General features: G+C 39.9%; 1 protein-coding gene across 2 annotated transcripts; it reads right to left on the reverse strand.

Moving 5' to 3' along the window:
* Positions 1-8138: 8138 nt before the first annotated feature.
* Positions 8139-19845, reverse strand: SMPDL3A (sphingomyelin phosphodiesterase acid like 3A). 2 transcript variants are annotated; one of them, XM_009289116.1, is made up of 8 exons: positions 19759-19845; positions 18920-18990; positions 18055-18199; positions 15017-15113; positions 13557-13735; positions 12193-12373; positions 9842-9966; positions 8139-8667 (listed from the first exon to the last, which is right to left on the reverse strand). In XM_009289116.1, the coding sequence occupies exons 3-8, from the start codon at positions 18130-18132 to the stop codon at positions 8356-8358; spliced, it is 972 nt and encodes a 323-aa protein (XP_009287391.1). In that variant the 5' UTR covers positions 18133-18199; positions 18920-18990; positions 19759-19845; the 3' UTR covers positions 8139-8355. The 2 variants fall into 2 exon arrangements, with proteins under 2 accessions (XP_009287391.1, XP_009287390.1); XM_009289115.1 differs by having other exon boundaries at positions 18892-18990.
* Between the last annotated feature and the right edge of the window lie 1532 nt (positions 19846-21377).

The raw sequence follows: 21377 nt of genomic DNA on the forward strand, positions 1-21377 counted from the left end.
GATGGCTGTTACACATAATCCATTTGTTGGTATGCTTCGGGCAAACAAAGGAGGACATTGTTTATAGAGCTGCTTTCTGCCAGCAGCAGGACAAATTCTTATATGATTCTAGTGAATATTTTACAACATTCAACAAAACGAAGAGTGTGCCTTCTTCATAACGCTAGTAATTCATAACTGGGAGAGGAATGAAGGCAGAATAGAGAGGAAAAAAGTGAGATCAGGTAATTAGTAACAGCTGTACAGGGAAACTGAAATTCTTACTGATTCTGAGCACCCGGAGACCTGCAATAGAAAAGAGAAGGAATTTTTTCATGATTTTACAGGTACTGCATATAGTACATATAAAGTTTAGAATCTATTCCCTAACCACTAAATTCAAGTGGTGTATAATTTTGCATACCAGTGGGTGACAAAGTCTCACTAAGTTTGGATAGACAAAAATAAGAGGATATTCTTGAAATAAAAGTTGGCCAGACGCTGAAAACCACAACGGCAGGCACTGAATGAAGCAATGAATTTAACAAGTATAGGACCTGTCTAGTTACACAATGAAAAAGTTTAAAATAAAATTGCTATTTGTAGTTCTACATTTGGCACGTATGTGAAGGCTTTTTTCACCCCAGCAAATGAATGGAAAACATAGTTTGCAGTCTATGTATTGTTTGCTTTCTCATAGCCTGGGTTAAATGATGTAGATACAGACTTCATCCTGACCTCACTGGAGTTGCACCAAATTCTAAGCATGCCAACCTAGGTGTCAACCTAGCCAATTAGCACCGGTTAATTCACATTTTTCACCACACCTTGCTTTCTTTTCCAGGAACTATGCCTTCAAGAGTACACTCTCATCGATCATATATGTGAACAAAACAAAATTCCTGAAGTCGGATTTCTAAAAAGACACTGAACACTCCTTATGCTGGCATAAAATGAGAGGTGGTTTTTATGCCTAAACAAAGGAAATGGGTGGAGATTATTCTTCAAGCTGAACGTGCAACACATTACACAGAGCTAAACCCTTTGCAGTTTAAGGATAGGACACTGGTCTCTCACCCTGCCTACACACATACAAAGCGTTAGAAAAATATATCATCTGAAGACAAACCTAAGAAGAGCGGGTTCAGAGACACAGTCCAAAAAAAAAACTATCGTGGGCTTTGTTTAGCAGCAGTATAATAACAGTCATCTAACTGCAGCTGAAGCAAGAGATTTTCACCTCCCCTGGTCATGATACGACTTACCCCAGTTTAGAGGCGAAGGGCCAGGGTGTCTCTCAAACAGCCTTAGCTCTCCTTTGGGAGGGAAAGCAAAGCAAAGAGACCCTGAATGCAGCTAGGGGCCTCAAAAGGGAATCAACGTATCTTCAAAGGAGATGGTGCAGTGTGAGGCCCTGACTGTTAATGTTATCTTTGTCCAGTGAAGAGAAGTGGCAGCAAAACGTGGCCTGGTGTAAAGATGTGAAGACAGCACTAGGGCAGATACGCAAATTTCTGTGGGAAAACATCCCCTCTGAGGCACTGAGAAGCACTGACATGTTTTCACATAAATCATTAGGTAAGACGGGATCCTATTTTCCATCCAAACGGCACTCCAGAAGATGGGGGGAGCAGAGGGGCACCCCTCTGCCATGCACAAACAACCACTTTTGCCTCTAACCAGCCGATCACACAGCAATTGCTTTTCTGTATAATTATATGAAAGTAGCAAATATGATTAGAGTATAGAAATACTTCCTGTTCTAAGGTTTTTATTGTTTATGTATCTGGGGTAAATACTGACAATCAGGCTACAGGAAGAGCCACGTTCAGATTTCCTAATTATTCATTTTTCTGGACTCTAAGTTCCCAAAATTATTTGAGGCGGCTGTTTGTGTTGCAGGCGGCTGATATAGTCAAGAATACACACTCCAGTAGGCTGGATTTCTGCTGCAGCTGGGAATTCTTATGGACTCAGTGAGTAAGTAAATGCAGTGAGTGAGTGGGAACTTTTTGACTGTTTTGATGGGTCAAAGCTTAATTGCTGGCATATTCTGAACAATGGACTCCACTGAAAACTTGGTTTGAACTGATACTACGCAAAAAACAAGTTATAGCTGACATCTAGCAATTAAATTAAAGAGGAAATATGATTCAGTGACAGGGAAAAACATTGGGCCCTGGAGGGGTAACTTAAAGAGGCTGAGTAGGGCAATGGGCTGAGGAGAGGGGTGGTGGCCGCCCAAAGCTGCCGAGAGCTGGGAGCTTGTGTTACTGCAATGAGCAGAGGCACCTACTGAGCAACCAGTAGGTCTCCAGCATCAGCACCCACACCCGATGGAAAACCGCCCGGATGCGTGCCCTAATGAGCCCGCTAAACATGTTCTGCTCTCCCCCGGTGCTCCACCAGCCTGCCTCCGACCCCCTCCCCAGGCACACTCCCTGCTCCTGCTCCTCCTTTCCCTGACGGGACTGAAGAGAAAACTCCCGTCTCCTGGTAAGATGACTCCTTCCATCCCTAGAGCCTCACATGGCCACACAGGCTACGAATAACACACTCCGCTTCCCCCATTGGGTCACTCTGAGGGGAGTGCTTCACCCATACAAATATTTAGCAACAATTTTCAGGAGAAAATTCCCAGAATCACATTGGATGGGACTGTGGGCTGGGGGCAATATAAGTGATTAATGGGTCCTCTGCAGAACAAAACCTCCTCAGCTCTGTCACAAGATAGTTGCTATGGTTTTTTGACACCGCTTAGCAGAAATTTGCTTTGGCTGGGTGATTGGAGGAGGGGAGAAACACAAAAAATACTATAGAAAAGTCCTCCATTGTACACTGGCAATTATTCTGAGCAAAATCCTGTGCCTGTCTAGAATTTCAAGCTCTGTATAAATACTTTCAATAAGATTTAAAAAAAAAAAACAAATGAGGAGACTTTGTTAAGAACAGACAGCTTGAAACATGTCTTGTTAGCTATCAACAAAGTCTGTTAGAAATGTTGGAAGGTTTCAGCTAGGTTGATGTAAAAACAACATCAAATATCCCCTCCTGTGAGACTAAGTTAAATGTTCTTTGCAGTGACTCAATTAAGGCTAGGTAAAATGCACGCTTCATTGCAATCAGCTGCAACAACATCAGAATCTTTTAGCGGGATATTTTACCAAAGTCTCAAGTTTCAACTGGTTTAAAAATGCTTTGTGGCAGATGGCAGTTTTCATAGGTGTAAAATATTCTAATACATGGGACAAGTTCTGCCTGAAATGTCCAACAAAATAGGAATGAGAAGTTGGCCACGGAAGGCTTTTCAAAGTGTCTAAATATGGATGCTTCCCATTTTATAAGGCATAAAAAAGCCAGAGCAGCATGCAAGAGTTTTAAGGTACCCTACCCATCTGGGCGAAGTCTTTCTGCATGTATTTTGAGCGACACAACTACAGGCTTTTATCACCACTCCCACTTGAAGGAAGATCCTGCTAGACTGAATACTGGAGATTTGGGGAAGTTCAATGCTTATACAAAAGCCTAGAGAAATTGCCATCGTTTAGCAGCCTCAGGCATTTCTAAATTCTCTTGTAAATGCCAAAATCCACAAGATGCAGAGCGCCCCACCTCCCTAGAAACACTGTATAAGGGTTGTCCATCTATATAGAGTCAACAAACATCAAACCACAAGACCTGGGAGCACAATTCATTCGGGTTTGTACACTCAAGTCTGTCGGTATGTATTTATGTGCCATAAATCAATGCTATACAGGCAAACATCCAGGGTAGCTTGGAAGGAGAAACAGGATAGCTGTGTTACCATGTCACTCTGGGCTACAGGGGGAATTATTCCAGGAAAAGCACTATACTGATACAGCTACTCTGCTACTGCTACTTGAGTCTGCTTGTTCAGTTCCAGGTGGGACTGCATTATGTCACACGGAAATATTTTTAGGTATTTTTGAAAACCCATTCCTTAATCTCAAGTAGGATTATTAATTACTTTATTAATTAATTCATCGCTTCACTAATTTCAGTGGTCCAAAGTCAGTTTTTACTAGCTGATCATCTGGCCCACACCAACTATCAAAAATCATAGATTATATAGGACAAAAAAAGCTGCTGCAATGTATCCATTGGCATGTACTGTGTTGGACAGGCAAGGTGTCAAACTTTATAGCATGTAGGAGAAGTTCTTGAGAATTGCTTAACAGTTTTCAGTCGAAAATGCTGTGTCAATATCAGTTTTATATAAATGTAACAGTTCCAATGAAAATTTTAATTTAGAAAGTTGTTCAGTTCCAGGCTAGAAGGAGAAAGCATAGTCAACACTGTGACAGATGCACAGCAAGTGCTTGAGGGGGAAGGTGGCAGGCTCAGGTGCAAATCCCCACTTTGCATATCCCCCTGCCTAAAACCTCAACAAGGTCTTGGTTTTATTCCAGTGGGAAATATTGAAATCTCAGGATGCTTCTCAGGATGGGAAAAACTTTTTTTGCCCAGCTCCACATTTGAAACTTCTCCAGCTTAATTATTCCTGATGTCTGACTGGTTGCTTTAAAATCCAACAAAGAGTTTATAGGGTACAAGAACAGAGTGTCCAATTTTCTTATCCAGTGCAAGCTGGAAGACATGATGGAGGAGTATTTCAGTAATTAGCTGTAACACATTTGACAGGTAGATTCAGATCACAACTTGATAGAAATGCAGATAATAGAAAGAATTTCCCAGACAGTCTTTCAATATAGCTCTACCACTGAAGGAATCGTAAGTTGCACTTGAAAAGCTGTAATTTGGCCACATCTGTAAGCACATCAGTGCTCTTTCCACTGCTTCACTAAGTCCTTGGAGCTGGGGTTTGCCACATTTCCAGTGGTTTTACTTTCAACATTTTTGGTTTTAAGTGATTCCCTTGTTATGATTTCAGTCATCCACCTACTGCATGTTCCATCCTACTTGTGACCACTCTCCTGATACCTACTTTCACAGGAATTGATGTACGGTGTTCGTCAGTTGCACACTGGCAACGTTCACTCAGTACAGTGCCTTTGCCATTCCCACAACCATCAGAAACTAATGAAGCATACATATGATGGTTAATATTTTGGGTTTTTTTTTCCCTATGTGTTTTCTTTGAAATTCTACAATTGTGATATTTCACACACAGTGTGAAAACAACATTCATTTTACACTAGGCTTCTTTGCAGACCAGCAAATAACAAAATGGGTAGAATTCCTAGGTAGGATATTCCTCCAGCAGAACAAGAAACCTGGGGCTGACAGATGACAAGTGAATTATCTAAAGCAGTATTTTCTTGTTGAAAGCTGTAGTGGTAAGCAGATAAAAGCTAGTCTTCAGCTTTTGGAAAATAAGGAAGGAAAGCAAAATCTTGTTAGGACAGTTACAGTCCCTTTCTTCACTGACATTGTCATAGTTCCTCTTGACTGGGCATGAGAGGGCCTTCAAGAGATTTTATTCTTAGACCAATGTGACAACTCACCTTCTTGAGATTGCTGTTTCCACAGAGGGAACTTACATGACAGTGTTAAACTAGATACTTATCCTTGAAGATGCTATGTGCTCATCATTTGTCCACACAGGAAATGGACCACAAGGGACTACAAGTACTTAGTTACCTATTTCTGTCTTTAGACAACTTAAGTTCACCACTTCAATTTTACTAACAATATGTTCACTTCACTCACTGCCCATCTCCTCCAGTCATTTCAATTTCTTCAGGCTGGCAAGTGAAAAACAATAGAAATGGTGAGATCACATCCAAACACTACTGAGTGCCCCAATTTAAAGCAATTAACTTTGGCCTCTGGGTGCACCTTCGCTTTAGTTTGGATCAGGAGCACACCTTTGAACAGTTTACTGATCATCCCCTCTTACTGTGCTTTTATTCATGTTGGAGAGTGCTCTTTCAGATGCAACACAGTTGGCAGCTGCACTTCGAGGGTACATCCAACATCCTCCAACTGCTAATGAAATGTGCATCAGCCACATCAGCTCCTCAGCACCAACTCTCCTGTTAAAGAAAGCACTCCTATTAGGCTGCAGTACCTGTTAATGTAGACATAAGCTCAGACAGTTAACTCCAGGAGAGAATTAAAGCACAGAAACTAACTGGAAGGAGACATCAGCCTGCTTAAGGATAGATCTTTGGTTTCTGTCGCATCCCTTTTCTGCTGGCTAGCTGAGCTGGACTCTGAGGATCCCTTCCGTAGGCTCCAGTTCTTCCCTGGATGTGGGCTGAGACCTGCACCTACCGCAGGCTTCAGGATCCACCAAGTGACATGGCCTCTAGGAGCCAGCAACCATTTAATACCCAGAGAAAGTGTGCTACATGGCAGTACTCCTACAAAGAAGTAGCAGTACTTCCTTCAGAAACTACTTATCTTCAAATACTAGAAGTTAAACCCTAAAATATTTGAGAAATGACTCTCCTTGTTTATATGCCTCAAGTTTAATTGTAGGTAAATGAAAAGCTTTGTACTCCACTAGGTGGTGTAATTTGTCTTTCTGTCAAATGCGGCCTTACAAATATTCCCCCTAATCCTTCCTTCAAGATGAGGCCACAAAATACCATATGAAAAGTGAAACGGGAGTCTGGTCCACAGGAGTCAGCAACTTTATCAGGTCATGCCTCTTTTAAAGATTCTTAAATGATTCCTTAAAAAAGTTTCTGTCGGGAAAGGATAACTTACCTTTAGAACATTCCTAGATCCATGAAGGAATAAAGTAGGAACCTGAAACAAAAATATCATGGTTGTCCTCTATTTTCCCTTACACCCAGGGGGCATCCAAGCTGTTCATGTGACTTACCTCACGTTTTTTAGTGTAACATTCCTAGCAGCTCTCTCCTTGGTTTACATCTGAGTTACAAGATGATGCAGTCAAACATACTCCTGGATCTTTCCTGGCCAGTTATGCTTGCACTTGCATGAGTATAGTTACATACAGGAGAAGCAGAGAACACTAGCCTGCATAACAAGGTGCATCTTTGAGGATATACCCTGGCTAAATGTAACCCTGGTGGATAGATCTCTCTGGCTGAAACAAAAACATCCTCCTTGGCTTATGCCATCCAACTCTTGGCTTCAATTGAAGTCCAGATTAAGAAAAAGTATGTCTGGATCGTAGCTTGCTATTTAGACATTTGTAGGCATTTATTTGTTCATGCTCACTAAATAACATCTACTGACACAGAAAAAAAAGTTAAATCTAGGAAGCAAGATGCCCAACAGCATACCACTCTATTCTAGTTCTAAGAGTTAGTCAGGATTTGTCTCATAACCACTTCTACAGCTCCAGTTACTCTGGAATAATATTATCTAGAGTAGGGTCTCTATGGTATTATATTAACCAAAGGTTCCAAAAGTATAGCTCTTGATGTGACAGAAAAATGGGTAAAGGTCCTTCTTGGTTATACACACTAGATAAACGGCCTTCTTAATATCACCATCTTGTGCACACATTTAACCACAAGAAGAGGAAGAAGTGGTCTGTGCAATTATAAATTCATACATCTTCACATTAAGTACTAGACTGCTCTACGAAAAAAGAAATCTGAGAAACTACCATGACAAGTGCGTGTTTTCCTGTGCTGCACAGAGAATGTATATGCTATGTCTAATTAGTGATGTTGACCAATTTAAAGCTGATTTATGGTCTGCTGCAAAATCTCATACCAGGAGACTGCTTGATAGCAGTACCAATGTACATAGCTCTATCATACGAAAAAAGCACTTTGTGCTAGGCAAACACACACATTCTGAAAAAATGCATTAAGTATTTACAGGATGGAGGTTTGTGGTCCATTAAGTCACTTTCCTGCTGTCCTTATAGTATGCCCCTAAACAGAGGTGGGTTTAAGGGGTTAAGAAGGAAAAGGAAACTTGGCACAGGGAGATACCTAATACTGGCACCGCATCAACAACATAACTGCACTCCAGTCTCAGCAAATGTGGGTTTTGCAGATTTCAGTTTGCAAATTGTGACAGCAGATGGTTGAAACCTGCCCCCATACAAATCCCATGCCTGAAATGGCATTGCCTACGTTTATACACCCTGAGAAAAGAGACTTGGATTTCCAAAGAACTGAGTGAGTAACTTCTATTCCCCCATACTGGGATGCCTGTTACAGAGGGTACAGGACACTTGAACAACAGCAATCTGGCCACTGTTACATAGCCAATAAACTTTTATTTAGATGTGGAAGGAAAACACGTTTACAAGAAGAAGGATCTAGGGAGATTTATTGCTCCCCTGAAATTCAGAGAAGTCCCACAGGCTCCTTGTCAGCATGTCAGTGCTTGAGCGAAAGGATGAGCAGGTTCTTTAAATCACAGGCTAAAGTCAGTATCAGCATAAATTGCATGGAGACTTCATCTCCACGTTGCTTCCCGATTGATACAATCTGTGTATGAGGAGTAATCCAAATATTGGATTGCACATATTTGGCAGGTCTTGCACCCCTCTTCACAGACAATGGTTTTGTCATAACTCACAATGAAGTTACTGTAATACTGCTCAAACAGTGTGCTGTGTGGCACAGACAACTGCTTGGCCATTTCATATAGGCTTTCTGGCTTCAAGTCTTCAATGCTGTAAGCTTTAGTCAGGATGTATTCTAATTTCCAGTTTGATTCATTTTTCTTGTTGGCGTCTCTGAGGTCCAAGTAAAACTGCCAAAGATCCTACAGTTAAAAAAAAAAGAAAGAAAAAATAGGCACGCCTGTATTGCTTTCTTCCCTGCTTCATTAAGTCTCTAGAGTGATATATTGATTAGGAAGCTGTCACTCCTCATTATTCACAACTGAATAGAAGGTCACGTCCTACCCCAAGAGCTGGGCTTACACCCAAAGCTGGTACTTGCAGTGCGGTAATGGTGGGGGGGTGGGGAGGAGAGGAAAAAGGAGCCACAAAAGGCAGCAGCGGCAGTGTTAGAGGTCTTTCCTGTCCAAACTGTAAACCAAACTCCACTATGCTCATGTCTGCTTTAGGAGTGGAGCAAAAGGGTGAGAACCAGAAGTTTCTTTTCTGCAGGCACTGCTTGAGGGGCAGAATGGACAGAAAAAGAACGGCCCAGGGAGAATTTAAGGGAAAGGGAGAGATGGAGATGCAGGAGTGAAATCTGCACAAGAAAGGAGCAGCCTGTATTAGCATAGGTCTCCAAAGAGAAACCCCAGTCCCAGTCAAGCTGCAGGATGCATTGCCACTGAACTCAGCAAGGTCAAGATTTTACCCTGAATTAGAGAGAATATCCGAGTCATTCAGAGCCAAAATAATTATACAGGATTCACTTAACCTCCAAGAATCATATGAGACTACAGAATAGAAGATTTCTACTTTTTTCCTTCTAAATTTATCTATAATTTCCTATAAAAAGTATAAACTCTATATAGGAAGATGCATGATTATGAAAGACATCACATGGTTAAAAAGTGCTTTTCTTCATCTGCTCTTCTACACCCTTTAGAAGCATTTCATGGACTGCATCCCAAAGCTCAGGCTACCACCAGCAAACAACATTGGTAGGTAAACAAGCCCAGGATTTAGGTGAACCTTCTTCACCATTGCAGAGCTCCCTGCAAATAGTTTTAGGATTCTGCCCAGAAAATTTCCGACTGTCTTTGATTCTACGTCGTAAAAATATTTCATAGAGAACAGGAAGTACTGGGCAGTCCTGCAGGCACAGAAAGACTGACCAAGTTCTCTTTCAGATTTCCCTTCCTTTGCCCAGGAAGAAAAGTAAGAGTAAGCACCAAAGTTCCACCAATAGCCATAATACGACAAAGGCTGACATCTCGCTGTAATTTTTAAGGACACTGTATTTAAAGTCTTAAACAATGCTTTAAAATCTTTACTTACCAGCAAGCTATAATCAAGAAGATCATATTGATACAATCTGACGCCAGGGTTATTGGACTCCATTTGCCATACATTCTTCACTGGGGTTACAGCAGGTGCCACAAACAAGGAATTTACTGGCTTTTCTGCAGGAAGAGGGAAGGTGTGGAAACAGTTTCCTTTCGATCATTTCTTTCTCAGACAAATGTTTTTGTAGAGAATCAACACAGCAAGAACCAGAGTGACTGGCTTAGGTACATAAGCTTTTTTTTCCACTGGATTAGCTGTATCACTGTGAACTCCTCCTATACTTCCACTGGATAGACCAAAATCTGTGTAAAATACCACACTACACATTCCAGTGTGCACCAGTTAAGTTTGTCTATACTAGAGGCTTCCCACCAATTCAGCTACCTGTGCAAAATGGTCTTGCCTATATGTAAGGTCTCTGTATTTTGCATATTTCTACTGAAGAAATATTCAAAACTTTTAGTTGCTGTCTCCATGCTATATTTTACATGTTGCTTTATGTATTTTTTGCTTTATGTATTTATGATGTTATTAGGAACACCAGGGTATCATCACCTGACCCCGACTTCACTCATCTAGACTAGCCCAGCACCTAGTATGTGAACGCCTATCTTTACAGCAACTGAAACAATGAGGATGTACACGGGTTTTAACTAGACAGAATATGCAGGTAAGTATATTGAGAGGTTCTCTGTGGAACAAAAAAGAAGCCCTAACTATTCCTTACTCTGACAACTTCACAGCAGTGAAATCACAAGGTCAGTCTCCACATATGAGTAGAAGCTTTGAAAGCTTGGAAATCAGTAGATTCTTCTGGAGAAGATAAAACTGAGCTCTGTATCTCAGCACACTCATGTTGGCTACAGTATTACATTTATCTTGAATTCTCTGGAATTTTGTCAAGAGGAAAATGGCATGAATAGAAGACAGCCTAAAACTGTACAGATAAGCACAAACTGTATTTAGCTATATGCAATTTCACTGTTTAAATTTTGTCAAAAGATGCAAAATTATTAAAATAATTTGGAAGCAGTTACTTGCACATGCAAACTATGACAACACACCAAGATCAGCCTGTCCTCAGTGAAATTTGCAGTAGAGGTGATGATTTCATGCCCAGATGAGACAAGGTACAAAAATACGTAGGTATAAGAATGCCTTGAATACCATTTAAAAAAAAAAAAAGCGCCAGTTTTTTCACTAGAGGTACAAAAACGTAGGTATAAGAATGCCTTGAATACCATTTAAAAAAAAAGCGCCAGTTCTTTCACTAGGGCTGGATTCCTTTTTACTGGAGATCAATTCCATGACAATGGCATGTAAAAAGGTAAATTATTTAGAATACTGTTACCCCAGTCAGCATTTTGGCATTGCTTTTATGAGTTCACACAAAACATAGATAAAGAGCCAATTAATATTTGGGTATTTTACATAAACCAAAGCAATGGACCTCTAGCGCCAGTTCTTTCACTAGGGCTGGATTCCTTTTTACTGGAGATCAATTCCATGACAATGGCATGTAAAAAGGTAAATTATTTAGAATACTGTTACCCCAGTCAGCATTTTGGCATTGCTTTTATGAGTTCACACAAAACATAGATAAAGAGCCAATTAATATTTGGGTATTTTACATAAACCAAAGCAATGGACCTCTCACATACCTGTTCTATGGTACAGACACAAATACTTAACCAGTTACTTGTTAGAGATCTTCTGTTAGAGATGTTAGAGTGCTCCATACGGCCATGCCCATGCTTAAACTAAGGGATTTCAAAGCAGTAAACAAAATTTTCAAACCTGGGTGCTTTTCTTGAACGGAAATTAGCTGATCTAAGAGATGCAACAGGCAGAGACTTTCTTTCCCCTGCCTCCTGCTTACCCTTATCTTAATTAACTTTGAAGCAGCAGGGAACTCAGCAGAGAGGCACAGTAATGATGCAGGAAACACAAGAACATAGAGCATGTCTAGTTGGCCTGAGAACATTCCCTCTGACACATTACACAATAGCAACTGGCTAGTACAATTTGCCCGTGTCACTGAGAGAGTGGAGAGGAAAGACTAGAAATTCTTGTCTAGGCATAAGCATTCATTAAAAAAATATAGGGAGTTTGGGGAGTCTCTTCTGACTTCAACAAAAAAAGACAGTCTGCCTTGCAAGGTTCTCTTTGGAAAAAAAATTGGGAGTGTGTGAGGCTTGAACTCTTGTAGATAAATAGCAGTATTTCCCAATTCCCTTTTTCAATGATTTATAACAGAAGCTGACTAGTAAGAACATGCAAGAAAGTATTAATTTGCTTTTAATCAAGAAGAAAAAGATGAAGGATTCAACAAGCATCATTACCTTCTTCATCCAGGAGGACCATGATACTATCTCTATGTGTGTGTCCAAAAAACTGCCCCGCAATAACACTACTGTGTTTGCGAAAAATCTTTACCAGTCTCTCATTGTAATACTCCCTGATAGCTGTAGTATTCCTTGCATATGGCAAGTATCCTATTGGTACGTGTCCTATTATATATACCTAAGGAATTAGATACAGAAAGCACAATTAGTACCTTCATTTGAAACTTAAAATTTTATCTGTAACTTTGCATTATTATGAAATTGTGGTAACCATTTCTATCTCAGAAATGGCATTCTGAAAGCTATAAATCACGACAGTTTTGTTATACAAAATACAAACAGTAAGAATGTTTAAATTCACAATGAGAAAAAATGAGTAATTTTTTTAAGTGAATTCAGTATACTCTTGGGAAAAAAGTTCCGATAAATTTATGTGTGATTTTAGGCCAAAGGAAAATTTGATCAATTCTTTCTAATGAAAAAATAAGTTACTAGGGCAAGACTTATGATTTGGCATCTCAAGGGGACAGTAAGAAAAACTATGTTAGAGTATTACAGAGCCTGCATGGTCAGAGAGTCACCAGAAACATGGAAGAACTGGTTAAAACCCCTCTGTCTGAGGTTGAGACTTGGTTCCAACTGCACACACCAACTAATATGCTGCAGGGTTTTATGAGGAAGGGAAATCTCTCCTTTCTCCCGACTGTAAGATAATATTTTTAAAATTACAACACCGTAGCAAAACATAAATATGTTTCAAATTAAACACTTTTTCTGGTCAGATGATGACCCAATCCCCGCACCAATCAATCAAACATGAGCCAACAATTTATAACCTCACTTCAAAACCTGAGCATTGTAAGACAATTTATTATAACACTCAAATCATAGCAATTGCTGCAGCTTGGCTATGTTTTGTGGTTGACAAACTCCTTTCTAATTTCTATTTTTGATACTTGTAGTTACATAAAAATGTAAATGAAATATGGTAGCTTTTGTCTCAGGCCAAGGGTGCACATTTTAAAATTAAAGGCTATGAGTAAAAAGAGTCAAGAAACAAAAGTGAAAGTATTACATATTCTCATCCTGGCTTCTACAGTATCTTACATTGTAGGAAAGACAAGGTATTTTACTGTATAATTTGAGAAACTGCATTCAACTATTTTATTAATTGTTGTAGTATAATGTGCATATTCAAGGAAGAATTATTTAAAAAAATGAAATTTTGATTTTGCAGTATCTTTGGCAGCATTAATATTCTTCTAGAATCATGTTTATATTTTCATTGTTGGTTTTTTTTTTTTTAAATCTTTTCAACATTTAAACAAATAATGCTGACAGGTTCTGTTCACAGCCCCTACCTTTTCCTTCTTTTGTGAAGAGGTTTCTAATATTCCCTCCAGCCAGGCAAACTGGTTGGCTGGGTCAGTGATATTCACAGTTACACTGTTGGGACTGTAATATAAATTTGTGTTCAGACTGATTATCCTGAGTGGTTGAGAGCTATCACTGGATTCAAACAGCTGTGTGTAGAAGCCACCTGTGAAAATAAGACCAACATCATCTGAAAAATGAAAGGCTTCAAAGCACAACTTCAGAATGAAAGTACAGCACTGACAAAATACCCAGCCTTACTCTCTCTAATAAAATAGAGTATGGCATGTTTATTCAAGCCATGCATCACCTTATCACAACAGAACATCTTAAGAATCTGGTTTTAGCAACATTTTAGTAGGAGAAGTTGACACTGATTTTTTTATGAATTCTTGCCTGTAATTGCCTTTGTGTTTATTTGTCAGTTTTCAGACGCAATTATCCAACTGACACACAAGAAGTGCCCTGTAACATTTCTTCCACACTAAGAGATGCAGTAATTGTTAAAAAGTCCACATTTCTTGAAATACTGCAAACATGTAAGTTCCTCCAGGAAGAACTGTTTGAGTTTAGTAGCCTTGTACTTTGAGAGTCATTTAACTTCAGACTGGAGTATGATGAAAAGTAAAGATCACATTTTTCAATCCAAGCTCCTAAAACTCTGCATGGCATACAGAGCTTCTTCAATGGGTGCAATTTCGTAGTTCATGGACTTCAGTGGAGCCATGGCAACAGAGCTATACCAATACACCTTAACTTAAGGTCTGCCCCTTTGAGTTTTATTTTTCCTATTAGAGTTTCTACTTCCACTCTTACCCAGAGTTCCTTCTCATTCAGGACACAAAAACACAAATTAAACTTCCAAATCCCTAACGTTTGAGTGGATTGGAAATTGGGTTGAACTTTTCAGTCCTTCACTAAAAAGAAAAATCATAATTAGGATATCAATATTCTCCCAGTTTAGTAAGTTGGACGCAAATATGATGGATGCAATTAACAGTATAATCACCAAAACTATGTGCTATCATAACATGAACAAATATGTGCCTATTCAATATGCTCTGAAATACATATAGTATCGAAACAGAAACAACATTTCATCAGTTTTTTACAACCAAATCTAAGTCTTCTTGTGCATCATACACCTTGATCTAAAAAGCATTATGAGGTCTTGAAGGCAATAAGATATTTCACATGCATTGGTACAAAGCCAATAATACTGTACAGGTTACAAGAAGCAATAATTATTGCATCAGAAGAGAATAAATGTACCATGAAGATAAGCATTGCTATTCAGAAAGACAAATAACTTCTTCCAGGAGAAGCATTACAGATAATCCATTGTGCTGATTCATCCTACGAGACTTAGCTAAACAAATGGGACAAATCTATAGAAACATTAGTTCTCTAAGCCCTAGCTTTACAATGCATTACTGGCATATTTTACCTTTTCTGAAGGTATTGATTGCTTCATCAGTTAGCCAAGGTTTCCAGAAATCTGCTACAGCATTGTAAACTTCACTGGTAGTTACAGGAAGCTGATCCTGTGAGAGAGCAGAACCTGCCTAAGTCTTAGCATTCAGACACACAGACAAAAAAATCACTGAATTATCCCACCTGACCCCTCGCGTAACACGTAAGTATATCCAGTCATCAACAGGAGGAACTCAAGAAAGGGAAAAAAACTTCTGAACATCCAGTATTGCTGATCAGGAACAAATGCCTGAACTTAGTCAGAACTGACTGCGTGGCCTTGTTAATGCATTGATAAACTACTGCCAGAAATCTTTCAAGCCTTAGGAGTACAGCAGAGGGGAAAACCATACATTCTGCAAAATTAATAAATATATAACCTGAAGATTCAAACTCTAAAAATAAAGTACCTTGGAGGAAAAGCTTGAACATAAGCTGCTTTTATAGAAGGTGAATTTTTCAAGCAACTCGGGGTTCCTAGCAGCTCCCCAAAACTCTACTATGGCCCTCAGAAACATTCTGGTGAAATTCACAAGTATTTCCTTGATACCCTGTAGTTCTAGTAACAAAGCATTTAAAATGTAAAAATAAAGTTCTGTCAATGTTTTCTCCCACCGGCTCTAATTAGGACTGTAGCACTCTTCAGTCTGAGCCAAGCAATGCCCAAGCACCACAGCCTGGTAAGAGCCATGCTCTCATCTAACCCTGACAGAAGATCCCAGCCTGTCCTTGCCTTTCCTAAAATATCTGCTTGGATTCTCGGTGCTAGAAGCAGCAAACAGAGGTCAAAAAATAGGAACAGTACTACAGTGCATGTTTTCTTAAACATAAAATTTGACCCTTCTAAGATCTCTGAAACTAAACCTACGTTATTAGAGGCTTAGGCACTAAGTCCCTGTCTAGGACTAGTGCAATCAGAAGTCTGTTGAGACATTTGTTGCTTGCAGTGCACAGATACGAGTTATTAAGAAAGCTTTGAGCCATACCAGTTCAGCCAGAGCTAACAGTCACTAACAGACATAGCAAAACCTGATCTCAGATAAGAGGCCATGTTATGGACCGAAGGCGGTCTGGACACAGGCAAGTCAGCGCTCTGTGAACTCGTGGATTAGACAGCAGTTCGGGAACTTGTTTTAAGCAGGGGCAAGGATGCGAAACATATAAGATTATGCAGAAAGACCGAGGTCACAATATACGATCTGAAAGGTACCCCAATGCTTGATTAACCTGAGTAGTATTTTTAATAGGCTCTGCAAGAAAAATCACCCAAGACCATTAAATTGTTCAGACAGACAGGTCACAACACAATAGAGAACAGTAAAATCCTTTGGTGCATGGTGAGCATGCAGCTTTCACACTTGCTCTGGAACAGCCTACAATGTGTGGCTTGCTCCACATCACTTCCAGTCTACGGGACATTTGCCAAGCATGTCCATATGAAAAACAGAAATGTCATCAACGACAAAAAAAAAAAAATCCAACAACCTGAAATGACCCCATAGTGGGGAATTTCTGATCCCATGGTCTTTTTCAAACAGTAACGGAAAAGTATGTCAGTTCTGCACATTGGTGAAGCCTGCCCTGTGTGGTTTTGTGCAGAGAGAACTACAACAGTTATTCCAATCAGCAGCCTGCTTCAGAATACTATTTGCTGCCCGTCTGCCCCTCCTGACCATCTTTTTTCTATCTTCAGATGTAGTTTCACAAACAAAACTTGTATTTGTTGGAAAAGTCACTACATTCTTTGTTTACCATGTTATTGTATACAGGTTTTTTCTTCTGTATCAAAGGAGACTGCTGAATGACAACTATTCTCTGTTAAGACTTTTTAATAAACAAAACAAAATGAAAACAAAACACTGAGTGAGACTTCAGTTAAGGTGTTATTTATCAAAATACTTTACCAGTGGTTTCTGGTGAACCAACCTGGCCCCCTGTCAGTGCATATGACAAGCTGAAGCTATACTACCAGAGTAAGAACACAAGAGACTGAAGTCCCAGCTTGTTTTATGCACTCGCATTTCCAAGATATGTTTAGCTCTTATTTTGTCTCTCACTAACTCCAGCAATGATACAGGCAATGATACAATCACCTGCTACACCAAGATATACCCTGATAGGCTTCATGATTAACACAGAAAGCTGGAATAAAAGTCTTTGGGGGTGTGAAGGGGTGTTACTGAATTCCCATTAGGCATTTCAAACAAAGTATTTTAGTTGACCTGCTCCACATCCCTTCCGATCCCCTCAGATCCAATGACAGAATTTGCTTCTCAGTCCTGTGTGCTGCCAGATCAATCCACAATATGCTTTAAAGGACACATGAAGCAACTGTTTACTTTTGAGCTATGCCAAGAACAATATTCGCAGAACACTGAAAGTAAAAAAGCACTTTCCTCAGCTGCAATGGCGCACATATCCAGTAAATCATCAATGCGAACATTTCTAAGTGTCCAATAAGGAAAGAAAAAAAAGACATTATTTTTAATAATAGTGGCAGAACTATGGGAACATTACAAAAATTCTGCCATTAGTCTGATAAAAAAAATCCAGTGATGTCAGCAGACAGATTTCCAGTAGGTCTTTCAGTAGGCCTTGAATCCTACCACGCGCTCACAGATCCATTAAGGGTGTCATTTCTGTTAGATTAAGTTATTGTACACACGTGCATGACTTACACAGCGAGAAAAAAATAAGTGTGTACTAACTATGATGAGACCTACTGGTTCTAAGCCATGAGGAACGATTAGCAGTAAATCTGCATGACCTCAGGCAACGTACAGATTTTACCTGACATCAACGTTTGCTTGGCTAACTTAACACACAGAGAGAGATGTACTTTCTGTTCTTGATTGGAACTATTTATAATTTTAAATGCTAATTGGAGAATTGTAGAATACTGTTTCCAGAATAATAGTTACACAAGTTTAACTCTTATTTTTCACACCTGCTTTCTGAGGGGTTAGGAACACACTCGATATGATACATAAACAAATTTCTAACTTGTTTTACCTGTGGCCAGTAGTCATGATTGCCCAAGGCTGGGAAAACCTGAAGATCTGGAAAGAAATTACGAATTGTAGAACTCATATTGCCAATGATGCTAATGACCAACTTTGTGGAGAGTTCTTTTACAGGAACATGAGGAGGGCTATCTCTGAAAAAGGAAAAGGCTTTATTAACAAAGGTTTATTAGCAACATAAAGAAAGGCAAAAAATTCTGCAAACACATCTACGTTCTAGCATGTAATACTACTATAGACTCTTTAATTAAATTCAGAGAATTGCCTGAAAGGCTCTCTGCAAAGGCTTTTTTTTAAAAAAACCAAACAAGTAGACTAATGTTTAATCCTATGATTCACATTTATCATAACTGAGATTCCTGAGAAATTAAATTAATTCAACTCCATCATTTTGAGCTACTGAGCAGTTTGGGTTAGGTATCTTCCATCATCTGCACATCCTTGTAAGTTTATTTTTCCCCGTTTAACATTGGGTTAGGTATCTTTCATCATCTGCACAACCTTGTAAGTTTATTTTTCCCCGTTTAACAACATCCTGTTGAAAATGTAGTACAATAAGGTAAGTGAAATAAATTAATCACTTGTCTTTACATATTCGTATTTCCTAACACCCTTCCCCAAGCAAAATTAAGTGACACAACATATATAACCTTTCCAGCAAAAAGACCCCGTCATTGATAAACAAACTAGTTCTCACAAACACTCAAAAGATACTAATCTCTTTGATAAATTATCCATTGATGTATACCATAAAAAATTATGTGATGGCAGAATGGACAATTTTGCTGTGGCAGAAGCGTAAATTAATGCTATCTTTTATGAATACCTAGAAAGTAACAGGGCATGGTACTAACTCATATGCCTCCCTTTCACACTTCTTTCTCCAGTCCCACTGCTAAGGCACACAAAGCCTCACAGATAACACCTGTGTGAGAGAGAGAGTATTATTATGCCCATTTTCTAATAAGGAAGATCAGCACAGAAAAGGTAAACGTTTTACTCAACAGGGGACTGCACACATCCAAAATACTGCAATGAGGGACCGTGAAACCACATTTTCTTTAGAAGCACATGCAGCTATGAGTAATGAAGAGAGAGACAGCATCTACAACACTGTTATCCTCCCCCCGCTAGCCCCTGATCTTGAATTCATACAGGCACCGAACCTGAATGGTAACTGTATACACTTTAAAAAAAAATACATAAGCTATAGTATTGCTTGATTCTAGTTACCTCTTACAGAGCCAAATAAAATATAGTTAAAGAGTATCTTCTAAAAAGGGATGCACTTTAGATTTCATGACCTTAAGACCTACAAAATCCAATACCTCCCATAATAATTCATTCCAGTCAGTTATTCCTCTGACCTTTCTTTTTGCTTTTTCCACTTCCCACCCTCCCCGCGCCATTTCTATTAACTTGCACTAATACAGTCATGTGGTAAATGTCCCAATGAACAGTCCAACAATATCCAGAAATGATTACAGAGATCGAAATCTGTTCCTGAGGCCTTATATTCTCACTCAGTCTTCCACTTATTAGCCATTCGGACAACTAAAGGGACTATTTAAAAGTAGCATTTGTGAGATACTAAACTCAGATCTGTTGGTGCAAATATAAACTTGTGAATTACCGCACTATATGGTTATCCAGCTGATAAAAGCTTTAACTGCAGAGTGACTTGAACACTTACCCCGTCCAAATCATGAACGAAACCTGCTGGTTTGAATCCTTCATGAATGCAAATGCTGACAAAATAAGTTGATATGGAGAATCACACAAAAAGTCTCCAAAAGGGCCTGGGTTGGAGGCATTGGCTCCTTTGGAAGAAGAACAAACTTTGGTGCGATCAGGGGTAATGTGGTAAGTCGGATCTAAATGTAGGTCAGATACATGCCAGAACTGCCCTGTTTTCAGAAAAAAAAGATTAAAGAAAATGCATTATTTGCATTTGAACTGGATATACATGGGTAATGCCAAGTTTGCTCCAGTTTGTCTACTGCTATTCCTCTTTCAATTTTTGAAAAGGAGAATAAATTTAACAAATTGTTGATTAGCCCGTCTGGTAAGTGTGGGCGAGTTCTGCATCCGGACAAGAGTCCTTCACGTAGTCTGCTTAGAAAAACTGAAAACAGAAGCAGAGGCATAGGTTTAAGCTATTCAGCAGAAAAAAAATGCAGGTTGGTAGGGACTGGAAAATGAGCTCCTTTTCATAAATAGCAATCTGGAAACTGGAGAGTAGAGGAGGCAATAGAAGGACTTCTCCACTCCACCACCTGTAAAGAGAGGGAGTTGCATTTTAATTATTTTTCCAGACCTTCCCTGGCTGGAAGCTACTCTAAGAGATCACAGACTAGAAAGAAAGGCAAGAAACAGCATGTGTGCAAAAATTTCAAAGCTCTTTTTCTCCCCAGCAGCCGCCGTAGCAAAGAGACTGAGCTTGTCACCAGAGAAAGGTGTGTCAGCCTTATCTACTCACTACTTTCCACTCTGACACATTCTCAGCCTCTGATACTTAGCACTGCACAGGAAAAGGAGCTGAGAGTATAGAAATATGGTGAACAAAATGAATTAAGCTTGTCTTAGACTACTAGCCTTCAAGTTTCATGGAAAATAAGAGTAATTTCTTTCTGTCAGTTTCAAAGCAGTTGGGAAAGGCACACGTGTATCTGGGGTAGTGGTTGTGAAACCAGGACAGATATAAATTGATTTTTCCGGAGGTCACACACTCACTCCATGGCAGAGCAGGCACCACGCGACTGGACCCCGTGGAGTTTTATTTCAGGAAGCAAAGACCAGCAGAGATCTTCGAAATCTGCAACACTGCGACTCCCAACAAGGGAGTCTCCAACAGGAGACAGAGAAACACCTGAACACCGCTGCGTCGTCTGAGATGCGTGTAAGTCACAGGGACTGAAAATCCCGTGGAAACCATTTTGGAGCACTCAGCTGCGTGCGCTGCCGTACCACGGATCACACCGGGCAGAGCACGTGTGTGTTTGCTGACGGCACAGAAACCAAATTCAACGTTTGCAGTGCGTGCCTCAGGACGCCGCACCAAAGGCAGGGCAGGGCTCACCTTATCTGCCACCGCCCGGAGCGCCAGCCTACCCTGGCTAACTAAATATAAACCCCACTTAACCCCCCCACACCTGAACAGCAACGATTTACTTATCTAAAAGTCACATGAAGTTGAAGGCAACTGGGACAAGGAATACCACTGCAGCAGTCTACGTGCGGGCAACGGCGAGAAGGGGAGGGAAAGGAGGCGCAAGAGGGGAGCACGTACCCCGGGCCTCCCCCGCCGCCGGG

Source organism: Aptenodytes forsteri, unplaced genomic scaffold (genome assembly GCF_000699145.1).
Source record: "Aptenodytes forsteri isolate BGI_AS27 unplaced genomic scaffold, ASM69914v1 Scaffold217, whole genome shotgun sequence".
Lineage (NCBI taxonomy): Eukaryota > Metazoa > Chordata > Aves > Sphenisciformes > Spheniscidae > Aptenodytes > Aptenodytes forsteri.

Excerpts from the sequence above, each read along its gene's own strand:
- SMPDL3A (XM_009289116.1), bottom strand. The coding sequence starts at position 18,132 with ATGAGTTCTACAATTCGTAATTTCTTTCCAGATCTTCAGGTTTTCCCA. Across the intron at positions 12,374-13,556 it reads CTTCACAAAAGAAGGAAAAG|GTATATATAATAGGACACGT; the intron begins GTAGGGGCTGTG and ends CTAATTCCTTAG. Across the intron at positions 9,967-12,192 it reads GGTCCTCCTGGATGAAGAAG|AAAAGCCAGTAAATTCCTTG; the intron begins GTAATGATGCTT and ends CTCTTCCTGCAG.